This window comes from Oreochromis aureus, linkage group 14 (assembly GCF_013358895.1).
Source record: "Oreochromis aureus strain Israel breed Guangdong linkage group 14, ZZ_aureus, whole genome shotgun sequence".
NCBI lineage: Eukaryota > Metazoa > Chordata > Actinopteri > Cichliformes > Cichlidae > Oreochromis > Oreochromis aureus.
The window spans coordinates 27,546,253-27,565,066 of record NC_052955.1 but is presented as its reverse complement, the minus strand read 5'-3'; the positions used below and the strand labels follow the sequence as shown (position 1 = coordinate 27,565,066).

General features: G+C 38.3%; 1 protein-coding gene across 1 annotated transcript; it reads left to right on the top strand.

Annotated features, from left to right (window-relative positions):
* Positions 1-1,284: 1,284 nt before the first annotated feature.
* Positions 1,285-18,577, top strand: LOC116330372 (cholinesterase-like). The gene is made up of 10 exons (XM_031752672.2): positions 1,285-1,425; positions 2,170-2,469; positions 3,644-3,872; positions 4,073-4,205; positions 4,273-4,424; positions 5,328-5,514; positions 12,396-12,706; positions 15,553-15,762; positions 15,848-16,005; positions 17,982-18,577. Exons 2-10 carry the CDS (start codon positions 2,178-2,180, stop codon positions 18,074-18,076), a joined length of 1,767 nt encoding a protein of 588 aa, XP_031608532.1. The 5' UTR covers positions 1,285-1,425; positions 2,170-2,177; the 3' UTR covers positions 18,077-18,577.
* The last annotated feature ends 237 nt before the right edge of the window (positions 18,578-18,814 follow it).

The following is an 18,814-nucleotide window of genomic DNA, read 5'->3' as shown; positions in this document are numbered from 1 at the left end:
GCTATAAATAACATGAAACCATGCACACACACACACACGTACACAGGGGGCGTACACAAACATGTGCTCAAACCACACACTATTAAAAATTCCAAAGGGGTTTACATTTCTCTCTAGCTTTGACCACGGGAGTGGGAAAGAAAAGCAAAGATGCCCCCCCCCAAAAAAATGAAATGACAGAGAGAATAAGCAGACAGCAGTGTGAGAAATAAACAAGGAACAGACACAGGAAGTGGTATAATGAGAATTAAGGAGGCTCTGCGTGACTACATAGAATGATCAAATTAAGTTTCCATGGAGTTCATTAAAAAAATAAAATAAAATTAAAAAAATCTGTGTCCAGAATGATAATTATCAGGGCTGGATTTCCCTCTGGGTTATGCTTGGCACCATAGGTTTGTTAACAATTACAGATATATTTGTTTTCTTGTTTTTTAAAGCAATAGTAACATAACAGTCATAAAAGAAAATGGCTTAATTTCATTTTTAGTGCATTCAATACATCCAAGAGTTTATTTAACACAAAAATGTATTCCAGGTTTAATTATGCATTAATTTTCTTATTTACGGTTTCTTAGATCCATTTTCTGCATGCATTACTGTATTAACCTTGAGAAAGACAGTGTTTCAGAGCAACCTTACATTATAAACCAACGTTTAGTTTTGTATATTTGTCAGTTACATTTTATTTGGGTTTTTTTCTAGCTATTTATTTGTTTTTTGCTATTTATTCTAAATGCTCCTAGTAGGGAGTTGCTTCTAATTTTTTTTGAACATCTTATGTTTAATGACAATAAAAAGATTCTGATTGTGATATAAATAAAGGGTTGTGTCATTATGAAAGAAACAGCCCCTATATGTATATATATATATATATGTATATACGTGTGTGTGTAAATAAATTGTTGTAAATAATAAATAAATAAATAAAAAATAATATTTATTTATTTACTTATTTTCACTTCTGTCTCAAGAGAACAATGCTATAGCAAGAGTGCATTTTATACATTAATATCACACCAGCATTCACAATCTGTTACAATCATTTATCATAATACTGGAAATCAAACATTCAGTTTCCTCTTCAGTTCAAAATGTATTTTTTTTTTAAACTCACTTTAATAAAACTGCAGACTTTATTCACAAAATTTGGCTCTTTACTCAGTCTTTATTATCATTCATATTATGATTATGGGTGGCAATGTTTTTGGCTGTTACCATTATTAATTGTATTCAGGGACAGGTATTACTGTGTTGTATTATATAAAAGTAATCATAAGCGTATCTACAGCAGCAGTAGTAGTAGGTGGGTGGTGCACTGGGCCGGCCCAGGGAACACTGGACAGAAGTTGTCCATGTTTTCATCCCATCAGTGCTGTGCCCTCCTCACTCACTCCAGACAGACACAAACTGCTAGCTGATAAGGTAAGACATCACTAAAGCTTTTATAAACTGGCACTGGCGGATTTAATTCTTGCAGTCATTTATAATAATCTCTGCATGAGCGCTTGTGTCCCCATTGCGCGCATCGAACCAGCTGTGCGCGATTTTCACTCTAACCTCGCTTAGTCTGTGCCTTTTCGAAGTAAGGCGGCTTCACACATGATCTGCGCGCGTGCAGTTACTTGCCGTTTTTATATTCGCCAACAGCTTCAGTATTTGTGAATATCCGAGGATTACAGACGCTTTTAAAGTGACACTCTGATAGCGGGAATGATCCTCTCTCTCGCTCTCCCTCTCTTTCTCTCTCTCTTTCTCTCTCTTTCACACACACACACACACACACACACACACACACACACACACACACACACACACACACACACACACACACACACACACACGGTCTCTCTGCAATATATCCACGCACATCGACCCACCCTAAACTTTCTATGACCTGAAGACAAGCTATTTTAGTTAACAGAGGCATGCTTGATTGACTTTCAATAGTATCCCGAATGCTCTTGTGTTTATCTGCATAAGTTTTTTTTTTTATTATTATTATCTTATTGTCTACAGAGTCTTACTTATACTACAATGCATATTGTACCTAAAAAGCTAAACCTAAAAGTTAAAGTTAAAGTTAGGGTCATATTGTTTTTGTATTAGCATTTGTTTGTATTATGTGAAATACTTGAATGTAATATGCCTTTATTTTTCTATCCTCAGAATTTTCCATGGCTGCAAACACAAAGTCTGTACTTCTTGTTATATTGCTTAATTTTCTGACATTATCACTTGGCACTCAAGATGACCTTGTGATCAGTACTAGCGATGGGAAAATTCAAGGGAAACTGCTTTCTGTGCTGGGTTCGGATGTTAGAGCCTTTCTTGGAATTCCCTATGGAAAACCACCTGTTGGGAAATTAAGATTCCGAGTGCCAGAGCCAGTAGAGAAATGGGATGGTGTGAAGGATGCTACCAAATTTCCAAATTCCTGCTACCAAATCCCTGATCCAGCCTTTCCTGGTAGGACTCATGTTAACACAACTGGGCACAATGCATGCACAGACTGTATAATGGACAGTGCATATCTGTACACTTACATACATATAGTCACTACATAATATGAAATATTCAAAGGACTAAACAAAATCCAAACATAGTTTTAAATAAATATTTTCAATATATTTCACATTATTGTTATTTATATGTTATGTACACTTGTTTTATCTAAATAATAACCAGAGAAGAGAGTTACATTACTATAAAGAAATGAGTAATATTATTTTATAATTTATTTCAAAATAAAACCTGCATTTGAGGGTAAATCAAAGGAAGAATATTTATCATACCCGATAGCACTAATTCATCACTTGTTTGACTGATAAGTAATCTTCATTTTTTTTTTGTCATGTGGTGAAAAATGCATGTAGAGAGAGAGAGTTAGGATTGCAATCCACTTAAGATTGTTTTTTAAAAACCATTTTATGTTACTTAAATGCTAACTTATAAAGGGCAGCATTTTGCTCTCGGACAGTTTTGTGATGCAGAGGTTTTTTTGCACTGTATTCATTTCAGAGTAGTGTTTTAGTGGGGAGTGGCAGTTAGGAAACACGATCTCATCCGTAGTGTATGCCTTCCCTTTCCCAACTAAACACTTTTTTTAATTGCAAAAGTAAATCTTGGCAATTTTTTTTTGTATTGTTGTTTTCTAGACTGATAAAGAGTGTGAAGTGTCTCTTACACATTACACTTTCATATATTCCTTAACACAAATGCACAAGTCAAATTTTTCAAAAGCCTTTCCCCTCACTCAAGCGAATTACTGTGATTGGGCTGGCTGTATTTATAGATGCAGCCACCTGTCGCAGATTGTTGGACTACAGCAACGGATACCAGACATATGTCGATGTAATAAGCACACTCACTTCATTTAGATATGACATCAGAGATAGAAATTAACCTAACTCGCTGTTATCAGGTTGTTGTCAGTGATTCTCATTCTAGGTAAAAACAACCATACAACTGTACACAGTACATTAATGATAAATTCAGGTTAATTTTTCTTCACGCTAATAAAGTGAAATGGACCGATGAATAATTTCATTTGGACTTGTAGATTGCAGTAATGTTGTCCCCATCAGGCTCTTTAAAATTATATAATTATACTACTGTTGTTATCTAACAAAATTCTTTCCAGGGTTCAAAGGTATAGAAATGTGGAACCCAAACACTCCTCTGAGTGAGGACTGTCTGTACCTAAATGTCTGGTCGCCACGTTTCAACAAAACGCAGCCTGCACCACTTGCCCCTGTCTTTGTCTGGATTCATGGTGGTGCGTTCATCTCAGGAACATCATCACTGGACATTTACGATGGCCGTTTCCTGAGTAAATCTGAAAGTGTTGTTGTGGTATCAATGAATTACAGGTAAGATGTAATAAATACTAATAGTATTTAAATATAGTTATTATATGTAACTAGAAACTCTACACTTATACAAGAAAATAAAATTGAGTATGACAAATCTGGTTGATATTCTTTTTAGAATAATAAGAGTAAGCGATATTGTGATTTAGCTTCGGTCATACATTGTCAGTATGCCTTATTGTTGTGGTCATCAATAACAGATTGGGAGCATTTGGTTTCCTGTCTCTTCCCGACAACACAAATATCCCGGGTAATGCAGGCCTTTTGGACCAGCGCTTGGCTCTTAAATGGGTTGCAAATAATATTGCAGCTTTTGGTGGTGATCCTTCTAAGGTAAATTCCTTAATTCTAGAAAAGTTTTTCACATGTTGAAACAATTTTAATTTGGCATTGTTTCCAGGTTACTCTGTTCGGAGAAAGTGCTGGATCTGCATCTGTTGGCTTCCAGCTGCTCTCGCCGGGCAGCCAGGATCTTTTTCAAAGGGCTGTGATGCAGAGTGGCTCTCCCAATGCATACTGGGCCACAATTAGTCAGACTGAGGCCTGGGACAGGTAGTGTACATGTTTTTTTACCATCTTTGCCTTGAGCCAACTTGGTTGACTTAACCCTTGTATCTAGACTGACAAAATGCCAAGTGTATTAAAAAGTCTGAAGATTCCGAGAGGCTGAAACCTGATGACTTTGCCTTTAGCTCCAACAGTAGGTCGACATTTTCACTCATCCTCTGTCCATATAGGTATCGTTAGAATTTTATCAATACCAATACTGAAACTGATATTACTTACAAATATTAATACATCTGGATATTCTGATATTATTACTGATACTACCCTCCAGAGTTTAGTGTAAAAAGAATACAAAGCAGTGGCTATAGCTAATTTTGAAGTGTTGGCTAGCACACCAATGGTGTTTTTCATTGCAGTTTTATACTAACCAGGTATCGAGGTGTTTAGTTTTGTGCTTCGGGTCAATGGCTGTGGTGATCCCACACAGTTAAAAATATCCTACTAGAGTGAGGGCTTGGCTGTTGTCCCAGGCTGCAGCTAAGTTTACAAGGATCTGCCAAATTTGAAGATACTTACACACAGTAGTCTGTCTGTATACAGACACGTTTAGTTTTAACAATTCTTAGCAATCAGATTAACAGACTAACAAGAACACTGTGGCTTTGTAATAGATAAAAACATATATTAATTTTTGTCAAAAAAGGCTTTGATCACAGTAAAAATAAACAAATAATAATGTGTGTGTATATATATTTTCATTCAGTTATATATATTTATCTACTACAAAAAAAACATGATTTTTGACTTCAATATTCAGTTCCAAAATCTACATTTGTCGTTCATACTGTCTATGAGATCATATTGCATTGATCTACATAATTAAAGCCAGATATAAAAGTTTGGTTCTATGAGTTCTCCCTTATTTTTTTTTTCTTTTTCAATATTTAGGTCTCTTATGCTAGCAAAACTGTTGGATTGTCCCTCATCTCCTGCAGCTCCTCTAGAAGCTTGTCTGCAGCAGGCTGATCCTCAAAAAATCTCAACCAAGCAATTTGAGGTTCTCACTCCACCATCACTATTAAGTCTTCCCTTTACGCCTCATGTTGATGGGAACTTCTTACCAGATGCAGTTGACGTGAGTACCCATATTTGGCATTTGGTTGACTTTCTTTAAGAAATATTTTTTCGCTACATCAAGCATCTCCAATAAGTGCAATTCATACTTAAAATAAGTTCAGTTATGATGGGTTTAAGGCAGTGTTTCCCAACCACTGTGCCACGGCACATGGGTTTGCTGTGAGAAATGATCAGGTGTGCCGTGGATGATTATCTGGTTCCACCTGAGTAACGGGCAGAACAATTACATTCTCTTCAAATAGAGGGCAATACAACTATCTGCTCTAATTAAATTGGTTGCCAACTGACAGTAAAATTGTAGAAGACGAAGAATAAATGACATAATAGTCATGCTGTGAGTGAGACAACGCAGCACATAATAGCAATAGATAAATATTTGAAAAGAAAAAGTAGTCAATCTGACCTGGATCCTGAAAAAAACTTCCGATCCAGATGAGCCAATTCTCCTATATCTAGTGCGCGGGGAAAAAATATCAATATGCTTTCTGTGACATTTTTGTTTGGTGGTGTGCCGTGTGATTTTCATAATGTGAAATATGTGCCGTTGCTCCAAAAGGTTGGGAAACACTGGTTTAAGGAAAAAGTTGGATGCAACCAAATTTTTATTTATACTATCAAAGGGAAGTATACCCTTTTTAATTTTAAGGTTCTACATGAAAAAAAAATCACAATTATCTGGTTCTTACCAGATTTTAAAATAAATAAAATACAACCTTAGATGAACTACAGTACATGGCATCTTGCACCGAGTGATTTTTTAGTTATTAAAAACCAAGTTAAATGTAACTGCTTTATGTACGACTTCATCACTCTTCCTCACTTTTGGCCCACTCTTCTTTACAATGTTGCTTCAGTTCATTGAGGTTAATGGATATTTGCTTATGAACAAGTCTCTTGACATCCCACCACAAACACTTTAAGGTCTGGACTTTTTTTTTTTCATTCTGTTGTAGATTTGCTGGTGTCCCTGGGTTGTCCCGTTGCATGACCCAGTTTTGCCTAAGGTTAAGCTGTTAGGGAGACTGCTTCACATTTGAGCCTACTATCACAACCCCATCTCCACATTGGTCCTGTCTGTCTAAAGGACATTGTTTCAGAAGTTTTGTGACTTCTTCAGTTGCAACTTTGCAACCTAAGCCATGCTGTCATGTTCATTTTTGAGAGAGAATTTCTCCTGGCAACCTTTCCTAACAAACTATAATTGTTAAGTCTTTTTCTAGTTGTACTGTTATGAATTTTAGTATTTAACATGCTAGCTGAGGACTGTTTTAGCTATTTTGCTTTTTATAATTTCTCTGATCATTATGTGGTCTAATCTTGGACTCATCACTTAAGAATCATGGACATCACATTGTTTGGAAATGGCCTTCCCAGACTGATGGGCAGAAACAATTGATTCCTTGTAATCATGGCTAATATCTTTTCTGGCATTGTGTCAACACATACTTGAATGCTCCAGACTAGCAAACTGACAAAACTTCTCCTTTAATAGAGGGACCTACAAATGACCTCATAATTTTTATTATGCCCTTGTATATTATACAGTATACAACCCATTATCACAGCAAAGCATGTACTAGACAACTAGACATGCTAGTCTATTTCAGGCTTTGCCTCTCCAAAACGTGAAATGGCAACGCATGCAGAAGTTGCATTACCAGCAGGGGAGATAATATGAAGTACATTCCAGAGTTGTTAATTATCAGAAATGATTAAGCTGGGTGGATAATATGTATATATATGTAACTGACAGCCATGGACATCTTTTATGCCCGGGTGCCAGAGTTACACTGGCGATCCAAGCTCGGCTTTCCATCCTCTCCCGTCAGTTCCCCTCCCCCAGAATATTTAGTTTTCCTTATTCCTGCTGCTCCAGCACAGAAAACCTGTGTCCACCTCCCTCAGATTTCTGCTTTCTCAGGTTTTTTTTTTTTTTTCTTTATTTGAAGAGGAGTAGTAGTATATGTGTGTGACTGTGTGTGTGGCGCTGTCACTTGGTGTTCGCTCGCTTTGTGGTAGAGTATCACTTCCTGTTCCTGCTCAAACACAGTGGTGTTTCTGAGTAGCTTTTCTGCTTAGCAATTTAATTTAAATCTTTTGATACATCCCTTTTTCATAATATAATCTTAACGTGCTTCATCTGAATCACCCTTTCTGTGTACTCACTACCTAATTTATAGCCAAAGTATTCACTCACTGTCTCTTTACTGTTTCGCTAGCTTAGCTCGTAGCCGACTCGTTAGCACCATGGCTACTTCACCTGTCCCTCCTGCACTTTCCTGCTCATTGTGTCAGATGTTTAGTTACTCCTCGGCCTCCTTTAGCAGTAATGATACCTGTAACAAATGTAGCAGCATATTTGCAGCTCTGGAGGCCAGGATTACTGAATTGGAGACTCGGCCGCACCCTTCATTCACCCGTAGCTAGCCAGGCCCCTGTAGCTGGTGCAGCCGAAGATAGCGTGGGCCCGCTAGCTGTTCCCCAGCAGACCCCAAGCAGCTGGGGAAAGAGGCGGCTGGGTGACGGTGAGGAGGAAGCATAGTCTTAAACTGAAGCCCCAGGTACACCACCAACCTGTTCATGTGTCTCAACTGTTTTTCCCCACTCGGCGACACACCGCCGGGGTCAAACTCTGGTAATTGGTGATTCTGTTCTCAGACATGTGAAGCTAGAGACACCGGCAACCATAGTCAATTGTCTTCCAGGGGCCAGAGCAGGCGACATTGAAGGAAATTTAAAACTGCTGGCTAAGGGTAAACGTAAATACAGTAAGATCATAATTCACGTCGGCAGTAATGACACCCGGTTACGCCTAATCGGAGGTCACTAAAATCAATATTGAATCGGTGTGTAACTTTGCCAAAACAATGTCGGACTCTGTAGTTTTCTCTGGTCCCCTCCCCAATCAGACCAGGAGTGACATGTTTAGCCGCATGTTCTCCTTAAATTGCTGGCTGTCTGAGTGGTGTCCCAGAAACGATGTGGGCTTCATAGATAATTGGCAAACCTTCTGGAGGAAACCTGGTCTTGTTAGGAGAGACGGCATCCATCCCACTTTGGATGGAGCAGCTCTCATTTCTAGAAATATGGACCAATTTATTAAACCCCCAAAATATGACTATCCAGAGTTGGGACCAGGAAGCAGAGTTGCAGTCTTACACGCCTCTCTGCAGCTTCTCTCCTCCTACTACCCCCAAAACCCATCTCCATTGAGACTGTGTCAGCTCCCAAAAGACAAAAACAAACTAAAACCAGCAATAAACAACTTAAACATAAAAATCACAAAGAAAGAACAATACAGTATCCACATTTGAACCAAAGAGTAAAACAGTGAAATGTGGATTATTAAATATTAGGTCTCTCTCCTCCAAGTCTCTGTTAGTACATGACTTAATAATTGATCAACAAATCGATTTACTCTGCCTTACAGAAACCTGGTTGCAGCAGGATGAGTATGTTAGTTTAAATGAATCAACACCCCGAGTTATTCTAACTACCAGAAATCTCGAAGCACAGGCCGAGGGGGCGGTGTGGCAGCAATTTTTCACACCAGTCTATTAATTAACGAAAGACCAAGACAGACTTTTAATTCATTTGAAAGCCTGATGCTTAGCCTTGTCCACCCCAGCTGTAAAACTCAGAAACCAGTCTTACTTGTTATCATCTATCGTCCACCTGGGCCTTACACAGAGTTTCTCTCTGATTTCTCAGACTTTTATCTGATTTAGTGCTCAGCTCAGATAAAATAATTATTGTGGGTGATTTTAACATCCATGTAGATGCTAAAATGACAGCCTCAACATCGCATTTAATCTGTTATTAGACTCAATTGGCTTCTCTCAAAATGTAAAAGAACCCACCCACCACTTTAATCACACTCTAGATCTTGTTTTAACATATGGCATAGAAACTGAACATTTAACAGTGTTTCCTGAAAACCCTCTGCTGTCTGATCATTTCCTGATAACATTTACATTTACAATAATTGATTACACAGCAGCGGAGAGTAGACTTTATCAAAGTAGATGTCTTTCTGAAAGTGCTGTAACTAAGTTTAAGAATATAATCCACCCACTGTTATCATCTTCAATGCCCTGTACCAACATAGAGCAGAGCAGCTATCTGAACGCTACTCCAACAGAGGTCGATTATCTTGTTAATAATTTTACCTCCTCACTACGCACGACTCTGGATACTGTAGCTCCTGTGAAAACTAAGGCCTCAAATCCAAGTACCTGACTCCGTGGTATAATTCTCAAACACGTAGCCTAAAGCAGATAACTCGTAAGCTGGAGAGGAAATGGCGTGTCACAAATTTAGAGGATCATCATTTAGCCTGGAGAAATAGTTTGCTACTTTATAAGAAAGCCCTCCGCAAAGCCAGAACATCTTACTATTCGTCACTGATTGAAGAAAATAAGAACAACCCCAGGTTTCTCTTCAGCACTGTAGCCAGGCTGACAAAAGTCAGAGCTCTACTGAGCCAACAATCCCTTTAACGTTAACTAGTAATGACTTCATGAACTTCTTCACAAATAAAATTTTTATCATTAGAGAAAAATTACCAATAATCATCCCACAGATGTAATATTATCTACAGCTACTTTTAATACCATCGATGTTAAGTTAAACTCTTTTTCTCCAATTGATCTTTCTGAGTTAACTTCAATAATTAATTCCTCCAAACCATCAACGTGTCTTTTAGACCCCATTCCTACAAAACTGCTCAAAGAAGTCCTGCCATTAATTAATTCTTCGATCTTAAGTATGATCAACCTATCTCTAATAATCGGCTATGTACCACAGGCCTTCAAGGTGGCTGTAGTTAAACCTTTACTTAAAAAGCCATCTCTAGACCCAGCTGTCTTAGCTAATTATAGGCCAATCTCCAACCTTCCTTTCATATCAAAAATCCTTGAAAGAGTAGTTGTCAAACAGCTAACAGATCATCTGCAGAGGAATGGCTTATTTGAAGAGTTTCAGTCAGGTTTCAGAGCTCATCACAGCACAGAAACAGCTTTAGTGAAGGTTACAAATGATCTTCTTATGGCCTCTGACAGTGGACTCATCTCTGTGCTTGTCCTGCTAGGCCTTAGTGCTGCGTTCGATACTGTTGACCATAATATCCTATTAGAGCGATTAGAACATGCTGTAGGTATTACAGGTACTGCACTGCAGTGGTTTGTATCATATCTATCTAATAGACTCCAATTTGTTCAAGTAAATGGAGAGTCCTCTTCACCCACTAAGGTCAATTATGGTGTTCCACAGGGTTCAGTGCTAGGACCAATTCTATTTACATTATACATGCTTCCCTTAGGCAGCATCATTAGAAGACATAGCATAAATTTTCACTGCTATGCAGATGACACGCAGCTCTATCTATCCATGAAGCCAGGTAACACACACCAATTAGTTAAACTGCAGGAATGTCTTAAAGACATAAAGACCTGGATGGCTGCTAACTTTCTGCTTCTTAATTCAGATAAAACTGAGGTTATTGTACTCGGCCCTGAAAATCTTAGAAATATGGTATCTAACCAGATTCTTACTCTGGATGGCATTACCTTGGCCTCCAGTAATGCTGTGAGGAACCTTGAGTCATTTTTGACCAGGACATGTCCTTCAATGCACATATTAAACAAATATGTAAGACTGCTTTCTTCCATTTTGCGCAACATCTCTAAAATTAGAAATATCCTGTCTCAGAGTGATGCTGAAAAACTAGTTCATGCATTTATTACTTCCAGGCTGGACTACTGTAATTCTTTATTATCAGGATGTCCTAAAACTCACTGAAAAGCCTTCAGCTAATCCAAAATGCTGCAGCAAGAGTCCTGACAGGGACTAGAAAAGAGAACATATTTCTCCTGTTTTGGCTTCCTTCATTGGCTTCCTGTTAAATCCAGAATTGAATTCAAAATCCTGCTCCTCACATACAAGGTCTTAAATAATCAGGCCCCATCTTATCTTAATGACCTTGTAGTACCATATCACCCTATTAGAGCACTTCGCTCTCACACTGCAGGCTTACTTGTTGTTCCTAGAGTATTTAAAAGTAGAATGGGAGGCAGAGCCTTCAGTTTTCAGGCCCCTCTTCTGTGGAACCAGCTTCCAGTTTGGATTCGGGAGACAGACACTATCTCTACTTTCAAGATTAGGCTTAAAACTTTCCTTTTTGCTAAAGCATATAGTTAGGGCTGGACCAGGTGACCCTGAATCCTCCCTTAGTTATGCTGCAATAGACGTAGGCTGCCGGGGATTCCCATGATGCATTGAGTTTTTCCATTCCAGTCACCTTTCTCACTCACTATGTGTTAATAGACCTCTCTGCATCGAATCATATCTGTTATTAATCTCTGTCTCTCTTCCACAGCATGTCTTTATCCTGTTTTTCTTCTCTCACCCCAACCGGTCTCAGCAGATGGCCGCCCCTCCCTGAGCCTGGTTCTGCCGGAGGTTTCTTCCTGTTAAAAGGGAGTTTTTCCTTCCCACTGTCGCCAAAGTGCTTGCTCATAGGGGGTCATATGATTGTTGGGTTTTTCTCTGTATTTATTATTGTGCTATCTACTGTACAATATAAAGCGCCTTGAGGCGACTTTTGTTGTGATTTGGCGCTATATAAATAAAATTGAATTGAATTGAATTGAATTGAACTGTGTTTAACAATAATGTCTGCTTAAACACTTTCCCTTGATTATTTTCAAGTTGGCGTGAAATAAAATATCTCCCTCTGCTGTTACTGTAGCTTGCTGCAACTTCTGCGTGTGGACATATATATGTATAAATGCATAAATAAATTAACTGACAAGACAAACAAACAAACAAACATCTGGCTTCACAAAAACCACTAAACAACCTTCTCTCTTCCTTCTGCAGGTACTTCTAAGTACTGGTAATTTTGCAAAGAAAGATGTGATGTTTGGCTTAAATAAGGATGAAGGGACATATTTTGTTGTTTATGGAGTCCCCGGATTTAATATCACCGGTCAGAGTCTCATCACTAGAAATGAATTCTTGGCAGGCGTGCCGCTTGCAATGGATACTGCGAGTGATGTCACGAGAGATGCAGCCATTTTCCATTACACGGATTGGATGGATGAAGACAACAGGATGAAAAACCGTGACTCTCTATGTAGTCTTGTTGGAGATCAAATGTTCATTTGTCCAGTGCTCGACTTTGCTCACAGGTAATGAGCAATTCTTATTGATCATATTTTTAAGTCACAGTTAATAAACTCAAAAATGACTAATTAAAGTCTCAGAATTGTATTGATTTGATTGATTGACAGAATTGAGTTGTTTTTTAAGAACATACAGTAGCATGCTAAATCAAACAAGGTGAGATTCATTTAAGATACTATGGTATAGTAGTATCTTACAGTAACAGTAGTAAAGCAATGAATACATTTAAATGTTGACTTTATCCTCCTAAATAGAAATAGTTTATGTTGAAAAAAAGGTGCTGCAATGGTGAGATTGTGTGTGAATATTTGTTTTGAGACTGGTAAGCACAAGAAAAATGGTTATGGATATATCAGGAATGTCTTTCCATGTATTTTCCATCACTCTACTTTGCAACATATGTGCTTAAAAAAATCTATATTGGGGAGAATCAAGGTAATATTAAAACTGATTTCTTTTTCTTTTACACAATGATAAGAATAAGATCAAAGGTATCAATCCATATGCCCCAGGTCAGATAGCACACTGAAATAAAAAGGTGGTCACAGAAGAAGATAGATAAGACTGATGTCAAGACACAAAAACTCCACACAGTCCATGAAGGGTTCCACCCACATTGGCTAGAAAAAGCCAGCTTAATGGACAACACAGAGGCTCTAATCATGCCAGCACAAGAACAAGACCTAAGTACTGGATTCACCACACCCAATAGGGCCCAAGTTGCAGGTTGTCCCATGGTGCCCCAGAGACAGTCCACCACATAGTAGCAGGATGTAAGCTGCAAACTGGGACAGTGACCAGCATAGCCAAGTGGATGTTATATTATAGAGGAACATTTGTGCTGTATTTGGATTAGGAGTTCCCAACTACAGATGGGAGACAATGCCGATGGCGGTAAACATGGTGGAGAAAAACATGGCCGAAGTCCTTTGGGACTTTGACTTCCACATTTACAAGCAGCTGCTGGCCAGCCAACCAGACATGGTTATGGCTGACAAAAAGAAGAAGACCACAGTTGTAATAGATGTGGCAGGCTGAAGGGCAGGATGGCAGACCGCTGGGCAGCACAAGACTTCAGGACCCTGGGACTGATGCGATCAGGGCCTGCAGCTTTGCCTTGATGAAGTCACTGTGGTGGTGTAGTTAGATTGGTGCTTTGTGAAGAGATCAACAGAGGTCCAGTACTCAGCCTGTTGTAAAACACATGTAGCTCATTGACTGTATACATGCTGCCCTCCTGCTGCTGTTGATCTCTTTGACTGAGGCCAGTGATCAGCTGCATCCCTCTCTACAATTGTTTGAAATTATTCAACTGGAGTTTGGTTTCCAGCTTCTCTCTGTAGGTATCTTTACACTTTCTCAGCCCTGCCTTTAGGTCATGGTGTAGGTTTCTCAACTTGTCCTTGTCCCCAGACCTGAAGATCCTCTAATTTTCATTCAGCATGTCCCAGTATGTAGTCTCACTGGCTCCCTGACTCCAGACTTCTTCTCACAGACTTGGTGGCAACAGGAAGTCTTAGAACTGCAGGAACATACTGAGGTGTTAACAGGACCTGGTTGTGGTCTGATCTACATAGTTGGCGAGGGCAGTGGCTTTGTATACATCTTGCATGTTTGCGTGCAGAAGATCCAAAGTTTTATTTTCCCATGTTTTGCGCACCAGATACTGCTGTAAAGTTGGCAGAGTGGAGGCTAGACAGATATGGTTGAAACCGCCAGTGATGGTGATGAAAGGCTCTGGGGGTCTATGCTTTAGGTCAGTGAAAGTCCCGTGTGTGATGTCACATGCTGCTGACCCATCAGCTGCTACATAAACACGTATTAATATAGCGGAGGAGAATTCTCATCGTAGATAATATGAGCAGGGCTGTAAGCTAAAAGTGCAATGTCTGGCAGCAGAGACATTCCTTCAAAATAACATGTCCTGGATTCTATCACCATTTATTAACAAACACTGCAATCTCTTCATCTTTTCTTCTTATTGCTCAGCTTTGCATCTTTGTCAGCCAAACACTGAAAAAGTCGGATACTGTGGTGGTGTGGTCCAGGTGCCTTTGTAAAGCACAATACACTGCACTCCCGATACTGAAGATTACTCTGATGCTTTACCAGTCATCCACTTTTTTGGTCAGAGACCTCACATTCCCTATGATGATCGGTGGAAAGGAGGATTTATATTTCCTTCTCCTCGATTATATTCTTACTCTGGCCTGGCACCCATTACGTCATGTTTTGAGTTCCTGCAGGATGACCGGTCTGGCTACAGGCAGCAGTGTTGTGTTTTTGAACGTACCAGGTCCTGAGTGTGAGAGTGCCAGGTCCTGAGTGTATAGAAACACAAAGCCATTCCACTCAGAGTTACCCCTCATCATGACAAACGTAAAAAAGACAGTGGGGACCATAAAATTACAAAAAAGACGACCAAGGTCCATGGTTTGTAAAAACTGAAATCTTAAAAAAAGACAAAATTATCCACAAATATAAAGAAACTATGAATAAAACCGCAAAACACACTTAACTATAGAAGCTGCTGCAACAAACTGCAATTCTCACAACATCTAGAGACTAAGAACAAGAACAAGACTCAACTCTTATGTTCTAGCGATTATTGCAAACAAATCCTGGCAAAACACTGATAAATAGAACTGGTTTATGCCACCTCACTAATTGTCGAAAACTGGAAACCAATATAAATATGACAATTAACAACACTAACAATGTTTCTGCATTTTTGTTGTGTGGTTTCCTAAATTTGTACAAACCACTTTATTTATTTTTCTGTTATGTTTTATCCATCTTGATCTAACCTATTGTAATATAATAATATCTCTGTGTTATTTACACTTTGCAGGCTCTCTCAACATGGTGGTAAGCCTTTCGTATATTTATTTGATCACCACTCATCAATCAATCCCTGGCCAGAGTGGATGGGTGCTATGCATGGGTATGAGATAGAATTTGTATTCGGAATGCCTCTGAATGCATCTCTGGGATACACAAAGGAGGAAGTTAATATGACCAAGAAGTTTATGAAACACTGGACCAACTTTGCTCGTACAGGGTAAGCATAACCAGATGGTCAGACACTCACTCAACTAGTGTGAAGACCCTGATGATTCTTAGAACTGATTTATTGTCTGTTTCAGAAATCCAGGCCTTGAGGGAGCTAAGTGGCCCGTGTTTACTGTTGAAGAGCAGAAGTATGTCACACTGAATTATAAACATCCAGAAGAAAAGACAATGATGAGAGCCAAAGAATGTCAGCTCTGGAGCAAATTTATCCCAAAAGTCCAAAGCATGTCAGGTTGGATACACAAACACCCACACACATACATGCATCACACATATATAAAGATCACTCTATATATAGTCTAAATGAAAGTATACTTTCTTTATATTCAGCAGGTCTTAAAATGAATCTTAAATATAACCTCAGATGAAGCAAAAAAAAAAAAAATACACATTACACAGTGCCATTATTTACTTTTCAAAGATGAAGTCAAACTGCAGAAGCAGTCTCTGAAAAAGTAAGTGCTTCTGTAGGAATAAAGAGGGTGAGCTACAGTCAGGTGTTGCTAATCAGATCCATTTGATTAACTGGTCACCACCAAGTGTGAACGCGTATAAAAGCTGAAATGTTGCCAGTTGGCTGGTCTAGAGGATTTGAGGAAAATACATCAGCCATCTCTTAGAAGAAACAGTTGTTGTGGGATATAAGGATATTATTAACCAGTGGAAAACATTAAAGACAGTTGACAAGCATACCAGGGTTGGATGTCTCAGCAAATTCAGAGAAATTCCAAAAACTTAGCAGATAGATCTCAGATTCTAGAAGCATAAATGTTAAAGTTAATGACACTATAACTAGAAAAATACTGAATAAATATGGTGTGTTTGGAAAGGTTGTGAGGAGAAAGTCTCTTGTTTCTAGAGTTGGGAAGTGATGAGGTACAAATTCTTTGTAACTATATCCAGATATCGGTACGTTACTTGAACATTCATTTTTCTGAAAACATTTTACATTGTTTCAGAAATATCTGGATTTTTACTTTAGGTTCAACACGTTTGAGAAAAGTTTTTACTTCCCTCGCCTGCAGACCAACACTTATTTGACCTTAAACGGAGATAATAATATTGAGCCAGCTATATTGGTGTGTTTATCACAAGGGCTTGTCACATATAAAGACATGAAAAGTCCCAAAAATATAACTTAACCATTATTTACAGCACTATACTCAGGGGGTTAAATCGGGTCAGAATGATTTTATTGCACTTTTGGTGCAGATGTCATGAATTGTAGCACTGTAGCTAGCACTAGAGAAGAGGAGAGAGCATACATTTTTTAATGCTTTTTTAAATGGTATGTAATTTCAAAAGTTTTTATAAGCTTCACAAATATCAGCAAACACACAAACTATTAATGTGCACAGTTTGTCTGCTAGCTGAAGTTAAAGTTTGAAAATAGCTACTTTTTTTCTTTGCATTGCACTTCTGCTTAGGTAAAAAATTCTGTATTTTTTTCACCTCTGCTAATTCTAAAAAACGAACCCCAATGAACTGAAGTGAGACTGTAAAGAAGAGTGCACCAAAATTCATCCACAACAATGTGAGAGGCTGATAAAGTCAAGTAGAAAATGATCACCTCACATTATTGCTTCTAAAGTTGGTTCTGGAAGCTATTGAAAAATGTGTCATTCTTAGTTTTTCATAGTCTTTTTTTTTTTTTTTTTGCATTTTCTCTTAGTTTTTGTTAAATAATGACACTAATGTGTACTACATTCTTTCTCTCAGTTTCTATTTTCCCAATTTTAACATCCTGTAAGGACTAGATACATTTTTATTATATCTTAATATGTAAAACCTTAGAAGATAGAGAGTGTACATTTTTTTTTAACCATTACTGTAGTTATATGTAGTAGGAGGCATTACATCAGGTTTTGTTAGGAAGGGGTTTAGCTTGTGGAGGAGAGTTTTATTCTGTCTTGCTCCCCTTGTGTTTCACCTAAGTTTTGAGGTCTAAGTGGGAGGAGAGGAGGGTCAGTCATCACTTCTCTGAGCATCGATCACACAAGGGTGAATAATACTGATACACCTCCACAATTAAACTTACTGTGTAGTCATACACCACATAGCAGGATGATTAAATATTTTTTATTGGAAAAATGAAAGGACAAAAACAACGAGAAACATCTAACAGTACACACACACACGTAAACTAAAGGCGAAAGATTCTTTGTCAAATAACGTCATCATGATGTTCTTGTGCTTTTTTCTCCACAGATAAACTGGTGTCTTGTCATAATGCAAGTGGGATTATACTCCGCTGTAATTATTTGTTCCTGCTCATTTTATTGGTTATAACTTTAACCTACTGATGGACTGAAGAGGCCTGTCTTCTACAAAGTTGGGCTATTTATGTAAATTTACCAGAGAGAAAGGAGATGTGGTGTGTGTCGGTGCCTGTTGTGCCAATATATTTTATCAGAGTCCCAGTAAAGCATTGTTAATTGTTAATCCAACTGTGTATAACACACTGTAAATAATATTAAAAAAAGATGAACAAGGATGTAAACGCAAAGTCACAAAAGAATGGTAAAAGTCAGGCCTAGATTTCCCTTTGAATTACACTTGGTAACACGCCTAATTCAAATTGCTTAACAATTACAGATAGAGTTGCTCTTTCTAAAGCAATAGAAACATAATCATCAATCGAAATTATCACTGTATTTGATGAAAAATGTATTCCTCTTTTAGTTATACATAATTTTTTTGTCTGCATGCACTGTTGTATTTACCCTCAGACAGTGAATTCTCAGTAACTCAATGATGTTAATAAAGGGTTGAACTGTTATGAAGAAAAAACTTTGACATTTAAACAGTTGTATGCAGAAAATCTCATCATTCGATGTGAGCAGGTTGAAGGATGACCCTGTGACCCTTTACCACTGGTCTTCCAATTCAAAATAATGTCCGGGGTCTGCACCGGAGTGCATGGACTGCACAGGCAGTCACCTTTGACATGGGGCATTGGGCTCAAGTCATTTAACTATTCCATTAAAATGCCCATTTACAGTTTTAAAGAGTACAACGTACAAGTAAAAGCGTACAATTTG

Bases quoted from the DNA above. Each gene is read 5' to 3' on its own strand.
- LOC116330372 (XM_031752672.2), top strand. From the start codon at position 2,178: ATGGCTGCAAACACAAAGTCTGTACTTCTTGTTATATTGCTTAATTTT. The intron at 5,515-12,395 runs GTGAGTACCCAT...TTCCTTCTGCAG, and splicing joins TCTTACCAGATGCAGTTGAC to GTACTTCTAAGTACTGGTAA. The intron at 12,707-15,552 runs GTAATGAGCAAT...TACACTTTGCAG, and splicing joins GTGCTCGACTTTGCTCACAG to GCTCTCTCAACATGGTGGTA.